This window comes from Cygnus olor, chromosome 5 (assembly GCF_009769625.2).
Source record: "Cygnus olor isolate bCygOlo1 chromosome 5, bCygOlo1.pri.v2, whole genome shotgun sequence".
NCBI lineage: Eukaryota > Metazoa > Chordata > Aves > Anseriformes > Anatidae > Cygnus > Cygnus olor.
Genome location: NC_049173.1, coordinates 44,535,094 through 44,557,431, shown reverse-complemented (window position 1 = coordinate 44,557,431; position 22,338 = coordinate 44,535,094). Strand labels below are relative to the sequence as shown.

The window sequence follows — 22,338 nt, the reverse complement described above, 5'->3', positions numbered from 1 at the left end:
TATTTATTTGTGGAAACAATGGTCTCAATCATGCCAGAAAGATGTATGTTCTTAATGCAGATTTTATATAATTGTCAAAAAAAGATTGTCGTACCCTAACATGTCATACCAGCTTTGCAAAGATAATTATTGCACCTTATACAATGAAAACGTGAAACAGAATATGCTGGTATATATATACCTAAATATGCATATCACCACTCCTGAAAGCCCATTTTGGCCTTGGCTTTTATTACAGTAAAAGTCCGTATCAGTGCATCAGTTCGTCAAGTATATGAAAAAAGAGATTCCTAGAGAGACCTAGGCATTTCTCTTCTACCTCTTTGTAACATTTGAATTCATAGAATTACTATATAATGCAAATCTAACAGAGTGTTTGCTTTATTGATAGTAGATGGTCTTCTCCAACAACGTGATGAAGTTAGCCTACTTACTGCTATTACAGTATTTATTTTGTCCAGCAGTCCAGAAGTTACTACCACAGAGTGCCTTCAAAAGCGTTGTATTGAGAAGTTCAAAATAACACTTGACTCAAAAGATCCTTTTGTAAGTACTGGTGAATTTGTGAGAATATCAATAGCATGTTAAATGTATTTTAGTTTATTTTCTCTTTAGTTGCTTCATGTGTTGACTCCAATTAAATCTGCTCTGCAATATACCTGTTGTATTTTAAAATAGTTTGAACAAGTTAGCAAAAACATGTCCAGCAGTGCATTTTATCATTTATTTATTTTGAATACAGTTCTACATTCCTATGATTTTCATTTTTTGTTTCAGACTCAGAGCTTTACACACTGATAAGTACATGATACAGTTGTGTAGTTTTTCAGGCACCTGTTTCATTTTATTGTTCATTTTCTTGTAAATGCCTAGATACTATCCCTTTTGCTCAGGAAATCCTGCAGCTGTAGGTCTTTAGAAGCTGGAGAAGTATGTTGAGGAAGTACCACTACGTAATTTATACTGTATCATAAGCATCATCTCTAGGCCACTGCTGGAGGCAGGGTATTGAACTAGATTGATGCTTTCTTCTGACCTCATTATAAATGTTTGTATACACTTACTTTAGAATGTAGTGCTACAGTTCATTTGTTACTTTTCTTCATCTAAAAGAGCATTGTATCAAGAAAAAAAATCACAAATTTTATTTATTATTAGTGCAAATACAAATGGCTTTTCTAGGGGTTGGGGACACTCTCATTCTGAAAGTCCAGCTCTGAAAATGCATTAGATACCATGTTCTACTAATATGAGAATTCACTGTTAACTGTTTTCTTGCTCCTTCTCTGGACATCTTCATGTAGTAACTAAAGATGAAACAAAGTTACCTTTAACTGGACAGCTAACTCAGCTGTTAGAAAAGTACTTTTTTATATATTAACATATTTTTAGTATTGTCAACATTGTTTTCCTCGATAGGAAACTCAGGAATCACAGAATTGTAGGGGTTGGAAGGGACCTCAAGAGATCATCGGGTCCAAACCCCCTGCCAAAGCAGGAAATGTTGACTATGACTGAATATTCTGAATATGACAAGTCATATTTAGGAATGCTGAATGTGACTTCAAGAAAATAATGGTAGTATGCATTTGCAAATTTGAAGTGTTTTAGATATCTGAGACTTTCTGAAATTCTGTAGGCACTTCACAGTTTCAGTCCTACTGACTTCCAGTGACACACACGATAAGCTATTTGTACCTTTTGACACCTGCTAAGATTGTACCTACTGTTTCACAGAGATAATATTTACATTTGCAGCATCTATTCTTGGTCAGAAAAATACAGATTATTTTCAAAACAGTACTAACACACAGTCTTAACGCAAAAATAATATTTTTCCCTTTACCCAAAAATCTAGGAAGATGTAGGACTCTGGAAATAGGAAGCATGATCTAGTTTCTGTTAATAATTTGGTTACAAGTTATAATGCTCCTATCAATTATTATGCATTAGCACCCTGCAACTTGATGAATTCTTGAGCTGTGAGGCAGATTTTTCGCCCTCTCTGAAATTTTATCTGACAAGCTGTGAGTTTTAAAACAGTCTGACTTGTATAAAGCTTTGTAATTGCAACTTTGATTTTCCCTTTAGGTACAGTATAAATGCTACCAGCTGCTGCACTCCATCTTTCAGCATCCAAACAAAACTGTGTCATATCCTTATATTCATTCTTTAGCACCATCCATTGTGAGGAAATTGCAGGAAACAGAAAAAGCAAAACCTGAAAATGCTGCTGAACTTCAAGTCATTCAGGAGGGAATCAAGGTGTTAACAGCTCTTACAGCTACTGCCGAGGAAGAACACCGTAAGTTACTTCAATTACTAGTATCTGAAGCATTACACAGGCTTAAAGTTGCCACAGGTAATAAATTAAAACAAAATGATGAATATAGAACTGGTCCTGAACAATAATTGCCACCAAAATTGTTAGAATGGTGGTTTGTTTTTCTGTATGGTTTAAATAACGTTTGTTGTTTTATGAGTTGTGTTAAATGCTGACTTGAATCATGAGAACTACCTTAAGTTAAAATGTTAAGCTGTTTTTAAAAAGTGTATGTTTAAGTACTGTTTTCAATGTTTATAGGTGCTCATTTGGTGGCCTGCCTTCTTCCCATCCTTATTTCATTTCTTTTGGATGAAAATGCCCTGGGTTCTGCTACAAATGCAACAAAAAATCTACATGAGTTTGCTTTGCAAAATCTGATGCAGATTGGTCCACAGTACTCATCAGTTTTTAAAAAATTAATGTCGTCTTCTCCAACTATGAAAGCGAGGCTTGAATCAGCTGTAAAAGGCAATCAAGAAAGCATCAAAGTGAAGACTGCTAAACATGCAAAAAATCCTGGGAAAAGTTCAAGCATTCAGCTAAAGACCAATTTTCTTTAAAGTTTTATATTTGCACTTTGATATTAACAGCAAAAAATATCCCCTTTAATTTCTTGTCAGAGGAGGTCTGTGAGTTGATCACATCATTCAGTTTGCATTGAAAAATTATAGGAAGTTTTTAAGAGAAAACAAATCTCTAGGTAACTTTCTGTTAAACAGACTTCTTAAACATCTCCAAGCGCTATGAACAGATCAATCAGAGGTCATTTAATTTGTATTTTTTGATTATTTTGGACTAAAATATCAGAAATGCACATGCCTATATTAAAAAACTATAGTGAACTTTACCATAGGTATATTTAGGAGCAGCCCACACTTAGTCATAAAGTAAAATTAACTTTGTTTTAAGTCAATGTTTGTCAAAAATAAGTCACCCTAATTGTTTTTTGGATTTAGCTGGGATATAAATTTACTTGTAGGTGGTAATCTATCTTAATTACTAATTTAACATACTGCATTGTTAAGTAAACAGATCAAATATCCTTGTAAGCCTTACAATAAATTATTGTTGATCTCAAAAAACTCAACTCAGTAAAGGTAATACTGAAAGCTTTAATCCTAATAACTTGTTGAGCTGGCCAAGATTTAACAAATGCTGTTAAATACAGGTATACAGTGCTTCTTCACTGAGGGCTCAATAGTGCTTTACATAGTGGGACTGTTATGCATATGTAAGTATTTGCAGGCTTGGTGCCTTGCTGCTTGACATAGTCTCACTTTTCAGGATGTATACTTGTGTTAATTTTGTATTATGCTAGCCAGGCAATTGAAGCTTACATATCTTGTCCATGATAGGACAGCAATTTTAATACACTGTGCCTCAATTCAGACATCTGTTCTATCTGGATGTATGTCTCCTGATCTTTAGATGATCAGTTATATACACACATGCAACTCACCTAAATCTATGTATCTCTGCACTGAGAGATGGGCGTATCTGAAGTCAGCTTGTCTTGTGTCAAATAAAGTACAACAAACTCACGATAAGGAATATTTAATTAACATTTTTATTAAGGAACATATTTTAATATAGAAAAATAACTATTAAAATTGCAATGGCTATAAAGTATTTTCTATATATACTATTGACTTTTCTTAATACCAGTATTGTCTAAACCAAACACTCAAACTGAGGATAGTATTTCCTTCTAGATTCTAATTACTTTAAGAAAAAAAAGAGAGAGAACTGAGAAACACACTGTGACTCAGGAAAAGTGTGATGTACTGTATTTTATTAAAAGTTTTGTATATAAATATAATTGTAAATTGTACATAATTAACCATTTGACCAAAGTTCTAACAATTCATTTTTCTAATTTACATAAATAAAGCTAATTTTCTTCACTTAAGATTTGTCTTAGTCATTTCACCCAGTAGCAGAGGAACTCAAAGGACTTCAGTAACAGAAAGAAATGTTTGTATGCTCCTGCAAGGAAACTAGTAAGAAATGTCCGAGCCAGATGCACCAAGGTCTGTGACTTGACATATGTCATATATATATGACATATATACATATATATATGTACATACCAGTTTTGTGTCAAATGCTGAAATGTATGAACTATGAGAAGATGTTTTAGATACCTTCCATCTTTCCCTGGAGAGCCAGACGTTTTGTTCCACTTCTTCACTGCAGTCAAATCTGCAGTTATTGCTGGGTGTGCCACAAGGGAGTTAAGTTAAACTTGGCAGTTACTGATCTTGATTTCTTCAGTCAGTTCTTGATCTTCCTATTTTTCCCTTCAAAGCTGACTGAGTACATTGTTTTTGTTTGTTTGTTTGTTTGATTATTTGTTTGTTGTTTTGTTGTTATTTGATTTTTTTGTTCCTAGGCCACTTCCGGAAAATCATAGATTCTGATTAAACTTGAAGACTTGAAACTTTTAAATGACTCTAGTGTTCCGTTTACTACCAAAGTGGCCAAATATATTGCTGAGAAAAGTAGCTGCTACAAGAGGTATATGTGGTTATTGTTTTCATTTGAGTAATATGTAAAAACAGCAGTCACCTCTTTCTTTTTTACTAAATTTTTTATATTAATACAATCTGATGAAATCTTATTTGCTTTTAAGAAACAAAGTCAAGTTGCAAGAGTACCAAGCAAAGCTGTTAGAAGGCCATTGATGAAAGTTCAGAAGAGCTTAGTCCTGGATTTTTTTAAGGTATCTCATGACAGTAGCTGTTACCAAACTTAGACTGAAAAGTGCCATAACTATGTGCTTTGATGTTTCTTGGTCAAGTCTTGTAGCCATGTGTGGAAAAGCTCCATGTTCAACATACCTGTGTTCTAAATGCAGAAAAAATAAAACAAGATCGAGTAAAGAGAACCATTGCTAATTACTAACATCTTCTGTAAATTAGGATATATGCATGAGCTTCATCCATCCAGATAATTTATCCACATAGACAGTAAAAATACATCTGCCCTGAGTTGTGCTTTATTATGTGCGCTTAAAACAAGTTACATGTTCACATGAACAAATCTACTCATTTAAGATTTTATAAATGGATCATAGAGATAGAAGAATCTTGTTTCAATTATCCAAAATACAAAATATTTTTATATTAGATATCTTTGATGCAGTCTTGTCTATTTACAAGGAACCTGAATATTTTTTTTCCTGAAAAATTAAGCAAGAATAGTTTTGGCTTGTAATTCTACTTTTTACTTTTCTTTTTTAGGCATCGCTTGGCATTAAAGCTCTTATGTTTAGCCATAAATAAAGAGCCAAACATATGTTTAGCCATAAACCAAAATCTAACTTGTACCAGTACAGCTCTGTGTGCCCCATGCCTCCTTGCTGATTGTTTTTCTTGCCATCTTTCTGTAAGCACTAGTAAACTTCCAGTAAATTTTCTGTGCAATGAAGCATGTGGCCTGCATGCATGTTTACTTTGTATGTTTCTACTCATTGTTTAAAGTCAAATGTTTTTGTGTAACAAAAGGTCCTGCTTATGCCCAATGTTAAGAATACATATAAATAGGGGTACATCATAGAATACAATATACGTGCTATGCAGTAATTATTTGCAGACAACTTTCTGTTGACTGCAACAAAACAGAATTAGCCAAAAGCATGCAAAAGTATGTCCCAGTTGGGATGTGGTTGTGTTGTGGTTTAGCCCGGCTGGCAGTCAAACACCACACAGCCGTTCGCTCACCCTCCCCCCTCCCTCTCCGGGATGGGGGAGAGAAACGGGAAAGTGAAGCCTGTGAGTTGAGATAAAGACAGTTTATTAAGACAGGGAAAAGAATAACAACAATAATAATAATAATAATAGTATTAATAGTAATAATGTGTACGAAATAAGTGATGCACAATGCAATTGCTCACCACCCGTTGACCGATGCCCAGCCTATCCCCGAGCAGCCGGCCACACCTCCACCCCGGCTAGCCACCCCTATATATTGTTCAGCATGACATCAGATGGTATGGAATACCCCTTTGGCCAGTTTGGGTCAGCTGTCCTGGGTCTGTCCCCTCCCAGCTTCTGCTGCATCCCTAGCCTGCTCGCTAGCAGGACAGAGAGAGGCTGAAAAGTCCTTGGCTTGGTGTAAGCACTGCTCTACAACAATTAAAACATCAGCATGTTATCAGCGCTCTTCTCATCCTAATCCAAAACATAGCACCCTGCCAGCTACTAGGAGGAAAATTAACTCTGTCCTAACTGAAACCAGGACAGGTTGTTTTCAGTTTGATACATGTCTGTGATGCTCCAGCTGAATTGACAGCACTTCTAATGGCCTTGTTTAGACGAGAACTACTCAGACTCTGATCTTATGTTCCCCAGGGCAGCAGTCACCTTCAGGCTCAGGCTGAGAGGAGCATCAGTAAAGTGATAACATGCATCACCATAAAATTGGATTACCAAATGCACAGGAAGCATAATCATTTCTTGTTAATAAAAGTCAGTTAATGAGCAGAATTTCCAAAGGAATTTTTTTTTCCAGAACTGGCACAGCAGTAACAATGCAAGTTGGTCCACTCGGTGTGGAGTGACCTAGGATAGTTTGCTAATTTATCAGTAGTAATACTACTTAGCAGGGATCAGGCAATCTATGGCATTTCAATTTAAAGTTGAGTGAAGTTGGACACGCAGTCCAACTAGCAGTGGCAGGCTTACATGTGAAGGGTCAGTGTGATGACACAGTGTCCTCTCAAGCTTCATCCCTAATCTCACTGCCAGGTATAAACCTTTTTGTTTTCAGTTTCCTGAAAAGTAGCTGTTTTATTAGTATATGGTACGTCAGAAGCTTTCTCCTACAATTGCATATTTTCCTAACCAATAGCGATTTAAATCAGTCAATGCCTCTTCAATTTACTAATAAACTTCCCATATTTTCTTTTATTGGAAAATTTGGCCCATAATACTCCAAGCAAGGCAAGTGAGGAAGGGAAAAAATCCTTAGAACATCAACACTGTTTGTTCAGTTTTTAAATTAAACAACATACGGCAAGGTAGATTAATTTTCTATTTCTCTGCACCGTGGTGTCAAAGAACCCAGGCAGAGTCACACCCTTACGTCCTGAAAGCAGTGCTGCTTGGCTACTGCACAAATGCCATGATGCTGTAGGCATTGCTAGACACTGCTTTTTGCACAGGTAACCCATGTGACCTGATCTGACGTTTTGACTGTTAAGGGTTCTCTTAAAATTAAGCCTTAAGGAAATTGTTCTTGAGTTGCAACCACTCATCCTTAAAAACAGCCAGTAAAATAAAGCTAAACTATATTTTGACTGAGATTTGTCCACACCTCTCTCTTCTTAGCAACATCCTGAGCTGCTGCAGAAGACAGTATTTCACACAGCACTCCAATTAGCTCAAGTATGTAACACCCAGTTCATTTGGATGTGTACTGCTCAAGCTGCTTAATGACAGTGGCGTATAGCCACATACATAAAAAGCATGTTTGACCAGCTCTTACATACTTGATCTGTCCCTTACATGTTTCAGACATTTAACACTGAAAGTAAATTATGTAGAATTGAATTAAAAAGATGCATTATGTTGTCTTTGCAGGGGGACCCTAAAAATGCCAGTGCTATGCTACCAGTCTCTCCAAAATGTTTTGTGGTGGTTCTTTTGGTTTTTGATGTACATTTTTTTTTCCCTGAGACATTCTCTGGAGAATAAATGGTTTATTGCATGTAACAATGAAAGGGGAAGTGACATCTAAATATAGCAAAAGGAGGCCTGAAGAATTTTTCTGAGAAACAGTCCAAAACAAAAGCAGACTTCCAACCCCCCACCCCCACCCCTCCCCTTAAGTAATCTGTGGTAGATTAACTCAAATTCACTTACGCTGTAGCTGAATATGAACTTTTCTCAATGGTCTTATTCCCACTTCAATAGTCCCAGTGATGGGAAGCGCAGAATCAGGGTGTAGAAGGCAGGACATGGCATCCAATCTCCTTCCTCTGTGCCTGCACTCTAGCTGCTTAGCGAGTGGCAGCACTCACATGAAAAAACAACTTGAGATGATGACTACCAGACAGCAGAGCATGCTCTCCATATGCATATTATCATATGTGCCAATTTGTCCACTTATAACACAGAAAAGCCCATTGTTTATATACTTAAAGAAGTTTGCAGATGAGAAGAGTGTATTTCTGAAACTTGGTGGTAAAAAGCTAAATTGAGTAATGGAAAAGATTACAAAAAATCCTATTTTAAACTGGCACATTTAATGAATTGTCTAGCCTAAAATTGGATTTTTTTTAAACCAATGTTAATGTTCAAGTATTAAAATTCATGTGAATTATCTCACTGCCAATGAAGTGCAATGTAGAATTGCTGAGATGCCCAGTTGCTGCTTTTGGGAAATATTTCTTATGTTATAACCTTCTCTGGAGAATATTTTTATGATGATATTTTTATATGCATTTTTACTTAGTTCTCAATATTCTGAATTAAAAAAAAAAAAAAGGTTTTGTATGAGACATGTTTTCTGTGGCAGGCCTCGGGGATCCTGGAAACAATTTTGATTAATACCTAAAAGCAGAAATATTGTATAATTTAAAAATACAGCCTATCATTATGAAGGCAAATGCTCTTAGTCTCATCTTCTCTCATGTAAGGTTCATTGTAAACACCAAGGAAAAAATATTGTCACAGCTGTACTCATGTTTTACAGGAAACAAAGACACGAGGATAACGGGCTGAAGCTTTTGCCACCATATTTACCTGAAATGCAGTTAGAGGAATAAAAAAAATTTCCTGTAGGAAAAGTCAGGCTTTCTTTTATGATACTTCATCATCAAGTATATTTATGAAGTGAGCAAGGATGGCACTGGGAGATGAAGAGAATAGAAAAAATGCAAGTAAATGTTTTTTCACATTGAATCTGAGACAAAACATGATCTAGCTACAGCTCGCTACTTCCTTGCAGCAGCAAACAAATGTACTTATCCAGTTTTTGTTTACCACTGCAGCCATGATTTTAAAATGGCCATGTTGCCCAAACTGTATCTATTTTGGTTCTGTTATTGTGAACGGCTCTGCCTGATGTATAACTGGCTAAACAATGCTATTGTTTAGCGTTTATGTTTTCCTTGAAAGCAACTAGAGGAACATGAAAAAAAACTCACTCAGTTGGCTTAGTATAAGCCTGTGCTGGTCTGCAGAAAAGCCAGATGTGACTTGTCAAGTGGTGAAGTGTTTAATTGTCGGGGAGTCAAATGACACGATCATGGTTGGTGGGAGGGTATGCTGATTTTTTTCATTCCATATTCCTCCTAGTTCCACTCCGAGGCCAACAAATCTGGGAACACTTCATTTTTGTAAAACAAGAACTTTCAAGCTGATTGGAAAGAAACTCAAGAATGCGTGATCTTTGGTTCAAACCGCAAGTGATCTTTAGTTCTAGGCTCCCTCTAAAACTGCAGTAAGTATAGATACGTACAGACCCTCAGGGCTTCAAAGATTTGCAGCCCTGATTTTCCCATGTAGATCTGGAGCCATGGCATAAAGGCTATGCACGTACCCTGTAGGTGCAAAGAATAATAATAGATAATCAGTAGGCTTGGTATGAACTACCAAAGTCGTCCTCTCCGTCTGAAGGCAGCTGAACCTGGGCAAGCTGAGTGAATACCCTTTTTTCCAGGTGGGCAATTGCCTACCTTTCTGGTAGGTTTCTTTATGAACCTACTCACAAAGCTTTCTTTGCCATAATGCAGGCATGGCTCTCTCTTTCCTTTCTGCCCCTCAGAGCAGTAGTTGTTTAAAACTGTCACTGCATGCACATTTATCCACTCGGTGTCCTGCTCAGTTTTGTGCATTTCCAGCAACATTCCAAACCACAAACTGAAATGATTTAGGATAAACAGTAATTTGTAACAACTCCTGAAGCTTTGCTAGCCAAAACAGAAGTGGAAATGATGTTGGACTTGCTGACTATAGAGCGGAGAGACTTCTGAAGCAGACAGGGAAGATGAAACTACTGCAAAGCTTCTGAGAGCAGGAAAGTGAAACGGGAACGGAACTTACCTTGTTTGTCAAGTGTGAAATGAACGGTATGGCTACAACACTTCTGTGTATAACAGGCCACCTTTGTGTAGTTATGTGAGAATTTTTTCCATTCTATAAGTTTGCCAAAAAGTCTTTGATCCATAAGTGAGAGGAGACACACCAGCTCTTAAAGTGCCTGCTGCTGCCTTTGGGAAGGGGCTTTCCTAGGCTGTAGGGTGTCTTGGCTGAGTCAACTTCACAGCCGATGGTCAGGATTCAAAACCGTATTGTTCACTGGCTTGTTCCAGACATTAACTTAAAGAATGGTGTCCAGTGCCATGACTTTTTCCTTCAGGAGGTAATGAGTATATCAACTGTAAGGGACTGTGTATCAGCTGTAGGGGATTCTCTTTGACTCTAGGTTTGTAAGGCTGTACCTAAACTACAAATAATGCCCCCAAAACAAGTGAATCTTGTTTACCTTTTTTGTATCTAATGTACTTATAATAAGTGCAAGAACTGAGCAGGACAAGTAAGCATTTTAAAAAGTTTTCGTTCATGCTAGTATCCCAGAACCACATAAAACTCAGAGATCTCTGGCGACGTTCCTTACCTTCAGATAGCCAACACCCAGCCGTGGCTTGCAGAGTGACTTCTGCTCAGTACAAGTGCTGGAGGGCAACATGCTCCAGACAAGTGAGGCAAGAGAGATTTCTGTGAAGATGAGGCAGGCCATTGGGAAAAGCAGCAGGAGAGGAGCAACTACAAAGGCTGCAGAGGAAGCAACAATATTGTTGAGGGACTATTTTTCAAACCAAATGAATGCTAAAGGACAGGACAGAGAGGAAGAAAGGGGGAAGCAGAACAAAAGATAACAACACATGCTACTATGGCATGTATAGTGAGAGAAAGAAGAAGAAATAGCAATTGAATCAGTTGCCTAGTAGATTCATTCCTTCAAAAAGGCTTATGCGAGATACACTATCATGTCACCCAATTGTCGATGCAGCAGTATGCCAGAAACTCTCCTACTAATTCTTAGAAAAAGACACTCACTTAAATTCTCAGCAATGACTGTCACACAGGCATTCACTTGCATTCGACAATCAGTCCCACATATCCTAGTTTCACCCACTATGCCAAAACAGGAGAGCATTCCTAGGGCTAGGTGATTCTTTATGGCAAGAGCTAGTTTACCCCCTGGATTTGTTTAAGCTGCCACAAAGATATTTGTGATCTCACATTAAAATGATCATATGATTTCACCTTTTTTTTTTTTTTTTGGTGACTCACATTACTGATGAGAGCACTCACCAGAGTGTGTGATGTGATGAACCAGATTAAAATCCCAGAATCTCAATGCTTACTAGTCTAGGCTCTTTCATAGCTTAATAATTGACTGGAATCCTATGAATATTTTACATATGAACCTACTCAGATTTATAACATTCCCATAATTTTCTGATTTATCAGCTCTGTTTATTCTGTTTTGTAGTGTCCATTATTCATAATCAGGAAATAAAGAGACTTCCAACCAGCCATGTAAATCAAAACAAAATACTTCGTAATGTGCAGCACAGGCAAGTTAGTTACTTTATTATAAGAAGTAATGTAAAGTTACTTGCATGTAATACTAGGGATCTATACCTGTTAACCAAATATGCAAAGCAGACTCTAATCAATCATGTTCTCTGTGGTCTCAAAGCAAACCATGAAAACCGTCAGAGCAATGACAGAAACTTCATTGGAAAGCAGTGCCTGTTCCACAAAATATATATATATATATTAAATAGTATGCAAAGTATGAAGACAAGTTTGAAAAGCATGTAACTAATCAACTGCAACAGCAGACACTCACTCTAGTTTTCACTGTCTTCTGTTTTGAGTATTGGTTACAACATCCATGCACATACACTTGATGTTTTCATTAAGAGGTTTTGAAATTACTTATGGAGGAGTCATGAGTTGCAAAATTTTTGCCACTCTTCTTAAATGAGGATTTTAACCTAGAAAAGTGTCCATTCTTTGAAAAATGAAGGCCATTTGAGATGATTTTAAAAGACTAGAAAGAATTCAAAGAGTATTGTGAAGTGCTTGTCATTGTTCAGTGGCAAATGAGCTTTTCTAGGGCAGGTAGATGAGAACTGAGTGCACTTACTGGTCCCTGCTTACTGTAATCCCTGGGGAACTGCCAGCTGTCTTTAATTGCTGGCAGCAGCTCAGTTCCTTCAGGGCAGGGAAGAGAGGGTAAATACCTTTAGTCTTTAATTATAGCTTCTTCTTACTCCCCTGTTCTGAAGAAATTTAAGCTGCTGATAACTCAGTCTGCACAAACTAGGGCCTAAGAGGGGAACTGATTTTCAAAAGCACAAATAAATATGCATGTTCCCCTTTTTTGGGAGAAAGAGGAAATAGAAACAAATCACAGAGGTGTAAGAAAACGCATTTTGCGAAGACTGAGCATTGCTGTGCTCTTGCATGCTTCCCCCCCTATCGGAAAGGGTCTAAATTATTAGCAAAGTGACAGCTTTATCACTTCTTATAGAAATATACCAAGGCCATAGGGACTGTTGTCGTGCAAAGAAAAGAGTTGTTGCACAAGTTATCTGGTTAAGAAGTCCTACAGTTGCTTAGTAGCAAATGCTCTCTAGAAATCAAAGCCTCTGAATTCACTGATAGTCACACCAACATCAGCAAATTGACCCTGATAACAAAACTTTTCCAAAGTAGAATGATGATGATGATTTGGTTGAGCTTTTTCCATTTGTTTTCTTATTTATAAATCCAAGATCATTCTATCTGTTAGCTGAGCTAAGATTCAGTGATGTTGACTCCCACTAACCAGACCACTAGAATGGTAAATAAGTATTATGAGAACAAAAGCATAATTTCAAAAAAAAAAAATAATAGCAATTTGATAAGATTACTTGTAAAACAGAGAAATAATAGAAGCAGTAAAACAAGGAACAATACTGCAAAATTAGCCAAGTACCAAAACCTATTACATGTACAGGCCACAAAATCAGAAATGAAAGGAGAACATGAAAAGAATGCAGAGGACATACCTGCTGTACAGAAGGGCACTCGGATGCTTTGTGACTTTATGTGGCTTTCTCTCTAAGTAAAGTCCCAGCTGGATCTGTTCTCATCAGTCACTCAGTGAGTGATGGCAGCTCTTCCAGGTGGGTGTCTCTTTTGTAACAGGAGATGCTGGTAAGATAAGTTATATTAAGGTGCTACACATGACACTCAATTGCCACATTTCTGATATAACATATACTATATAATATATCACTAATATAATATATCACTATATGCTATATAATATATCACTATATACTGATACGTAAAGTGTTCACACACACTAAGTGCACACTAAGAGCATTTTTTCCTGGGTTGCTTCAGGTCTAAAATCACTCTACTCCATTTCATGTTCCAAATAGAATCAAAAAAACTGATGTGCAGAAGATGAGATACTTTGGTGAAATGGAATTATAATACTCATCTTTTTAACGTTTTCTCAAGTATTTGTTGTACCAGATTAGTCACTGATATTGCTTGGTTTCCAAGCTGAAAGGGGCTGATCTGAACTTTGCCATGAGGCAGAGCATTAGATTATCCTAAAAAGAGCATTTTGATCTAGTGGTCTTGAAAGCTGAAAATGACAGCCTGAGGAACACTTCAGCATGATTTAAATGAAATTCAAACGTTTTGGTAGCTAAACCTTAATTTAAAATATGGGAAATTTCTGGAACTTCAAGTTACTTTGCATGTAAACACTAGTTTGGAATGAAAAAGGGAGGAAGGGAGGAAAGAAGATTGGACAGACTGCAAAGGCAAATGTTGAACGTACAGCAGATTGGATTTAGACATGCAGAGTTCCTGAAAGAAATAGCAGAGGGGGATAATTTCCAGAAATGTTATACCATCGGTATTGAAGTGGTTTAGATTTTTCGAGAAGCATTTGCAACAACCTATCAGGTAAATACAGCCTGCACTGCTACTCCCAGGCCTGAAGGTACTGTATGGAATAACTGAGTGATTATCCTGCCCCTAGACGAGAGGGAGCAGAAGCCCGTGGGTTTGGTGGCAGATGAAACCTTGTACTTAAGTGTGCCTGTGAGACAGAGGAAGTGCTTTGATGCTCCTGCCTTCTTCCTATCAGCTCTGCCCGATCTTAACGAAATAAGTTTACGTGTAGGATGTGTCTGTCATTTGAAGGATGATGTGGGAGAGGTGTGTTTCAAGGATGGAAAATCCAAGGAATTATTTTCTCCGTATAGTTTATCACTTTGGAGGAGAACTCCTTAAGGCATTGCAGATGTGTTTCCTTAAAAATCTTTTAAACTTCTGTGGAAACTCTGCTCCAAAAAGAGTTAGATTTCTTGGTATGGGGTATTTGCAAAGCTCTTTCAAGGGCGTGGTGCAGTAGGTGTTGCTACAATCCCAGAAATGCTCCACATCTGAGGTGGAAGGGCCTGGGAGAAAATATGTTTTATCAGTCAGTATTGCTCTTTAGAGTGACTGTGCCAAATAGGTCTACCAACAGAGATTGCCTGAAAGGAAACCCAGCAACATCACTGTGAAACGATACTAAAAGTATCCTTTTGATTTACATAATTTCTACCAATACAATTCATCCAAATATTTAATCCCATTTGCCAGTCTTATCTATAACTGTCTTTAAGGCCATCAGACAAAGAGAATCCTCAATGCCCATTTGTTCAATGCAGCTACATATTTCACAGTCAGTAGTCCAAGATATATCAGTGTTTAGTCCAAAGTTTTGCATGATTTTATAGTCTGCCGTTCTATGTTTTTCTTATAAATAACAACTTGTATGGACAGAACTGCTTTTACTATTAACTAATAGGTTTGCTTTCAGTTCCCATTTGCAATTTGAGCGTACTATAATAGAGTAATGCAGCAGGCATCACTGAGCTAAAAGAGGAAGTGTCAGCACGCAGGAGCGCTGCGCTGGCTTCTGCTCGTGGAAGAAAGCTGTTAAATCTGCTACAGAAGGGGGTGGGGAATGAACCAACCCGAAATTAACAGAGTCAGCACCACCTTATATAGAATTCAGCCATTTCAGGAGTTACCGACCACATACTAACCTAGGATGTCCAATATTTTGAAGATAAACATGCAATGTACTTCATTGTACGATCCTAACGAGCTACTTTCAGACATCCTGCATGTAGGATGTGTTGTAACACTGCCAGCGTTTTCCAGTTCTCTTGTTTTGGAATGTGCTTGCAAGTGGTCAGCACAGATTCACAGATTGTAGTTGATACCTGTACAAACTATTTCCCATATTTTGTTGCATTACTGAAGCAGGCATTCGGGGTGTTTAAAACTGCTGTGTTAGAGCAAATAATCCTATGATAGGTATGGAGTACTACTGGAAGAAGATAGTAAAGAGTCAGACATTATGCTTAAAGGATAGAAAAAGTTGTGTATCACTTCACAGTTAAGGATGTTTTGATGTTTGCATCTTCTAAATGTTTTAGGAGGGTATCAGTCCCAGGATCCTGTTTCTTACTATCATCGTTAATCGAGGTGAAGAGGAAAAGCAGATGGGGCTACAATCTTGAAGTCTGTCATTATCTTTATTATTTAAAACAGGATATCCTGTTGCTACAGCATAGTTCTTGCTGAAGTATCCATGAATTGCCTGACTCTGAATACAGAAGTCTCATCTTCCTCGCCTATCACCACGAGAAGAAATCTCTGACTTTCAAATGTGCTTATGGGCTAACTTCTGCCCACAGTTTCATGTGCAAACACCTACAGAATTATTCTTGAATTTCACATATCAGTGGGATACTACACTGCGATGGAAGGTGCAATTTACCTCTAAATATCTCTCTTAAGGCTGCTTCCTGAGTCTACCTGCTTGAGATAACCTGCAAGTATATTTGCATATCACTTCCAAGTCCAGTAATCAGGTCTTCTTTCAGAACATTGCTTATTGCTTTCCCGTAGAATTACTAATAATATTAAATGTTGGGCAACCTTACTAAGCAGAGGCACCAGCCCTGCCTGTGAGACTGGATTGGAATCTGGCTTTGATTTTTTATCTAAGTTTCCCAATACGGAAAGAAGCTCTGACTTGGTGTAAAGCTGGAAAGGCTAGCTCCTTCCTAGCTGTGCTCCCCTTCTTCCCAGTACAGGGACCAAATCTTTCCCTCTGGGTATAACCTCATTGTCTTGGTGAATCATCCCTGGGCTGGGAGATGCAGGCTGGCTTACATCCATCCACGCTCTACATGGAATGCAGATGCAGATTAGCTTCTTGTTTCTTCTTGGCTTCCTTTGCACAAGGTGAAGAGTTAGTTTAATATAGTCGGGAGACCACTAACATGTAGAAGTCAGGGTTTGGGACTTCAGAATTAAACTACTAAAAGGCTTATCAGTATGGACAATATTGCTCCATGATCCATTTTGTATCCCTTCACTAAATTTTCTATCTGGGGTGGATACTTCTTTTGTCGCACATGTACAGGAAGGCTTAAATCTTAGTTGAGGCCTATTGATCATTACGATATTAAAAATTCCCACCAGTGACACTGATTCTCCACTAGCAAATACCCAGGAATCGGTACCATAAGACTGAGCAGCCCCAGGCTATTCCTTCTGCCATCAGGGTCAGACCAGGGACTAGGGCATAGACCAGTCATTGTAGTCAAGCAGCTGTAATTACATACATGAAAAACTAGTGCAAAAACAAGGTAGACAAATGTTTCTAACAACAGTAACTGCTGACATCATAAATTAGGCACAGTATGAAGACACATTGTAAGCAGGTAACATTTCTCTGTCAGAATAACTCTGTTTCATGCTCCCTAAAATTAGATTGCAAGGTGCAATCTAAATGTTTTTCTCCTTGAATTACAAGCGGAAATTCTACAAAATTACTGTCAACTCTTTGTACTCTTTAAATTTGCAATTTGCTGTTCCTCAAATGATCAATGAAGAGCCATATTCTTGACTAAAGAGCTATCATATAACACAACCTTTAGTGAACAAATCTTTTGTTGGAGATAGACTAGAACCAAAAAGTTCAGTTCAAGTGCTCCAGTGAGTTTCATCTTAAAACATCAAGCCAGATAAGAATCTTTTTAAAAACTTTGTATTTCTGGAATCTAGGTTTAGCTAAACTTTTTTTAATAGGTGTTAGTATTTGAGCCAAATTGTGGGCTGGCCCAAACTGGTGAGGTCTTCCTGACTTCAGCAGAACAGCATTTCTTTACAAAATAATTTGGCCTGCTGCTTTTAAGGCTGGCACTCTGTGTAGAAACTGGGTAGAGTACATTCTTGCTTTGATGCAGGCTCAGACACACAATACATAGTCATTTTAATAAGTTACCTGTGTCCACCGAGATCAGTGTTTACAGAGAAATTTATAGGAACGACAAGATCCCAACGAGCTAATGTTTTACAGAATAAAAATGTAATTAATAACATAGAAACAACAGTAAAAGCATGCACAAAATGCTTGCCTAATAAAACAATGCTGGTGTCTGACCATAAATAGCTAAGAATCAGTGAAAAAAGGACACTGACAGAAAAAGTTTAGCCGCAGAAACTTGGGGCAGACATCAGATCATAACCACTTTATATCTAGCTTCATTTTGGGGGTATTGGTACTGAGTACACAAGAACTGAAATGCAAAATCCTGTGCAGTAGCTGGAATAACTTTGCGTCTGGTTCACTGACATCCCATCTTTCTGGTGTGAGTCAATTGGCGGCCAAAAGGTAGGGTACAAAAAGAAAAATGGGTATGAATCATTTACCGTGTGCGACTCACTTACTCATCATGTGGGTCTTTGAATTCCTAAGGAGGTAAAACACAGGTGATGAAACTTGTAAGCAGTAGATCAGTAACCATGCATTATATGTCTTAACAAGTAAGTATACTTACTGTATTCATTATGCTTAAGTTGTGCTAGATAAGTAAGTGAAAGCTCTTAGGAGAATAATTTGATATCGATACTAATTTTCTCTTATGACTGCTTATGTATGAATTTTCCTACAGACTTGCAGCTCCGCCACAAAGCTCTCTACTATCAGATCAAAAATGTTCTCTTTAATTGGCCTGGGTCACAGTTTGAAATGTAGTTAGAACGGGAAACATTTTTGAGTCTTCACTGCAGTATGTCCACGTTTTCCTTCTGCTGGAGGTGCTGTTTAATCCAATACAGACCTGGTATAAACACACCTGAGATGTAAAAGCTTTCTCAATCAAAATCTGCTTCTTCTAAGTTTTTTTTTTTTTCTAAGCAGGAACATATTATTATTATTATTATTAGTAGTAGTAGTAGTAGTAGTAGTATTTATGTCTTGAGAAGGGTTGTGTTTTTCATCCTTTTCCTTATATTGTAGTTTGCCATTCCACATAATGGAATGAATTTCAGGTCTCTGAGTTTTGTTGTTGTTGTTGTTTCTTTCTTTCTCTTTTTTTAAAAATAACCTTTATATTAAGGAAGTTCAGAAAAATGAGAGACCAGCAAAGGAAGTCCAAAGTAAAGAAAATAGGAGAGAGACGCCCCAGCATCATTCACTCACAGCTGGCAAAGAATAAAACCTGGCCCTGTCAAAGTTCATAGAACCATAGACCAGTTTGTGTTGGAAGGGACCCTTAAGGACCACCCAGTTCCAACCCCCTGCCATGGGCAGGACACCTCCCACCAGCCCAGGCTGCCCAAAGCCCCATCCAGCCTGGCCTTGAGCACCTCCAGGGATGGGGCATCCACAGCTTCTCTGGGCAACCTGTTCCAGTGCCTCACCACCCTCCGAGTGAAGATTTTTCTTCCTTATATCTAATCTAAATCTGCCCTTTTTTTGTTTAAATTCATTATTCCTTATCCTACCACTCCACTCCCTGACAAAGAGTCCCTCCCCAGTTTTCCTGTGGGTCCCCTTTAAGCACTGGCAGGCAGCTGTAAGGTCTCCCTGGAGCCGCCTTTTCTCCAGGCTGAACAACCCCAAGTCCTGCAGCCTGTCTCCATGGAAGAGGTACTCCAGCCCCTTGATCATCTTTATGGTCCTCCTCTAGACTCACTCCAACAGGTCCATGTCCTTGTTATGCTGGGGGCCCCAGAGCCGAATACAGGGCTCCATGGGGGGTCTCAGAAGAACAGAGCAGAGGGGGAGAATCACATCCCTTGACCTGCTGGTCATGCTAACAGTGCTTTGTCTCTTGGCAAAACCATGCTCTCATTTTTAGACAGTTCTATTTAATACATGGATAACTTGTGAATAAGTCCAAACGGTACAGTGAAGGCCAAATCCCCATACATGCACAATTTGATCAGTATTTATTAATAAAAACATGTGAAGTGGAATTCAGGTACATGTTTCTTCACTTGCACGAATATAGATTTGGGGACCTGTAGAGACCTGGTTTAATCTTTCTACTACAATTCCGAATAAGGTCATTTCATCACTTCTGACAATGATTCAAGTTGTATGAATGGCAGCTTTCCTATAAACCAAACAGTCCAAAGTTTAATTGAACTCATAGAGTGCACAGATTATCTTTCCAAAAGAATACACCATTACCAAACTAAAGAACTTTCTCATTTTTCCCTAGGGCCCACCAATAGGGCAAGCAAGTTTTCTTATTTCATTAGTAAACAGTAAAATTTTTTTCATTGTCTGTCTCAAGTGCCATAGGCCAGTGCCAACATTGAACATTGACATGTTCCAACATAATATTGAGTTAATTTTTTCCAGTCTGAATGAAGAATGTAACTCTTACCAGTTAGCAACTAATCCAGTAATTCAGGTTTTAGAAGTTTGAGATTTTTTTTTTCTCCTTTTTGCGTGCTAAGACATTTTACAGTGGTGGTGAATAGGGCATAATTTCATTACAAGAATAGTAAAAGGCATTAATAAGCTTTTACATCTGTAAAAATTACACTTTCCAATACAACTGTAAGTAACCACGGGCTTTTAATCCACAGATATGAAAGAATTTTTTGAGGATTAAAACACCTTATTCTTACTGTACATCGCCTCATCAGGAAAGATCATTGAAATTGATTTACAATACTTTATTCATACTTTGGGAGCCACGTCAAATTATTGGTTGGGATTACTTGTATGTTTTACTCGCACAGCAGGGGAGTAAAACTAGGAGGAACAAATCTCAAATCTCAGTTTTCTGCTTCAGAATCACAGAATCATGAATCTTAAAAATGATATAATCACAGAATGTGATAATCAGAGAATCAGAGAATGTTATAACCTGGTGCGTGCCACTAGGAACCTTTAGAAATACTCTGATCTGAGGTGCTGAGCTTTCCTTGCACTTGTCTTGGGTTTAGACTAATGGCCATTGCGTATGTTACTGGTGGATCGGGTACAGTTACCACATGTGATAGATAACCGATGTCTAATTTCTGCCTCACTTTCCCTTTGGCAATCAGATGTACGAGGGACATGAGTGAGGCAGGCTGTGATAAGGGGTTACTTCCTATTGTATGTCCAAATAAGTGATATAGCTGAGGGTAAACTGAGGCAAAAGGTGATATAAAAAAGTGATATAAAGATTATCCACTTCTTACTCCCTAGACTCCCTAGTCTTGAACACCAAAAAAATGAATTTATAGTAAAAAAACAAACAAACAAAGCAACAAAAAATCCACATAGGTGAATTAATTTAGGAAATAGCACTATAATTTATATGTTTTTGAACTATTATTTCATAAAGAAAGAAAAAGTAATACTGGAGTATCTGCAGCTTTCTGAAAGCCATGTTCTTCTGTACATACACATATTCGTTCCCTCAGTTCTGAGGATAAGAAACCTTCCAGGAAGTCGAAGCTTTACTGAGGAAGAGTCTAACAAAACGAGCAATGACTCAGCTGGGTGCCTCCATAAACACCCGCATGTCACTCATACATTTATCACGTCAACATTAGTAATATGCTCACCACATCAACATGTGTAATTGCAACACTTGAACGACCAACCAGGCAACCTCTCACATAGTGCTCGTTGCAGCAGATTGCGTAAGACTGCACAAAGTAAACACACCGTGCTTTACAGCTGGCAGATAATTGTTCTGTGATTGCCATGCTTTCAAAAGTTGGCACTGAGGTTTGGAAAGTCAAGATGCTGACACTGTGTTTGTGCTCGCTGGACTTGTGCAACAGTGAAGTGGCTGAGAACATGGTAATATAGCAAGATTAAAACAAAAAGCTATCGCCAATTGCATCTTACTCATGGGGAAAAAAATAATCCTGCAAACCATCTTTTTCACAACATGATTAAGAAGTAAATAAGTTTAAATAACAAAATTCTGTAAAACTAAACCTTGCTTGATACATCAAAGAAGTTTATGTCCTTGGTAACATCTGAACTCGGTCCTTTGAAATGTGTAGTCAACATTTATTGACTTTTTCTTTATAACATTTGTCAAGAACATAAAGTGTGTATGGAAATCATATTTTATTTCTGGAGGAGTAGGACCTTTCAGTGTTTCCTACTACATCATTGTGTGGGTGGCTGAGGAAAAGTAAAGTTAAAGCAAAAGGATAAATAATCTGTGAATAACCTAACTGTTTTGTTTGGCAGGGCACAAAGCCGGCCTTTAGCATAAACTACTCAATTAAATTTGTGGAGGTGTTCAGGGTCTCTTTATATCACACTCTGATCTATTTACTCCAGAAGAGCGATATTTTTGGAAACATCAACTTGGCATATGCACACAGTTGGGCAGTAAGGCTAACAGAACCATAAATAATACTAGGTTCTAGCTTCCATAGCAATTAAAAACATGTAAAGGAATCCAAGATGTCTTGTTTTGTTTTAGCTGTAGGTGTACTTCAGTTTGATTTTGGCAGGAATTTTGTATTTTCTATAACAGAAGACCAATCATGTCTAACTCTATCTGAAGTTTACAATCCTTACTATCACACCGTGACATCAACTTTACTTCTTACTTTACTTTTCCTTCTGCCATCAGCTAAATCTATGTAGAAAACACCAGCCTG

At 37.7% G+C, this 22,338-nt stretch overlaps 1 protein-coding gene and 1 long non-coding RNA gene across 16 annotated transcripts in view; one reads left to right on the top strand and one right to left on the bottom strand.

The window, feature by feature from the left end:
- Positions 1-4,231, top strand: part of HEATR5A (HEAT repeat containing 5A) — a 64,567-nt gene extending 60,336 nt beyond the window's left edge. For 10 of the 15 annotated variants that reach the window (XM_040560310.1, XM_040560317.1, XM_040560316.1 and 7 more), the window contains 3 exons: positions 392-546; positions 2,092-2,305; positions 2,585-4,231. In XM_040560310.1, coding sequence (XP_040416244.1) covers positions 392-546; positions 2,092-2,305; positions 2,585-2,886 — 671 coding nt within the window. In that variant the 3' untranslated portion in view covers positions 2,887-4,231. Of the gene's footprint in view, positions 1-391; positions 547-2,091; positions 2,306-2,584 lie in introns of those variants that run through there. The other 5 variants (XM_040560318.1, XM_040560315.1, XM_040560314.1 and 2 more) reach the window with 2 other exon arrangements.
- A 174-nt stretch (positions 4,232-4,405) lies between these two features.
- LOC121070946 lies at positions 4,406-13,540 on the bottom strand. The gene is made up of 5 exons (XR_005820308.1): positions 13,401-13,540; positions 10,949-11,106; positions 9,791-9,872; positions 9,073-9,178; positions 4,406-5,173 (listed from the first exon to the last, which is right to left on the bottom strand). It is a non-coding gene; the product is annotated as an uncharacterized LOC121070946 (long non-coding RNA).
- Positions 13,541-22,338: the final 8,798 nt, after the last annotated feature.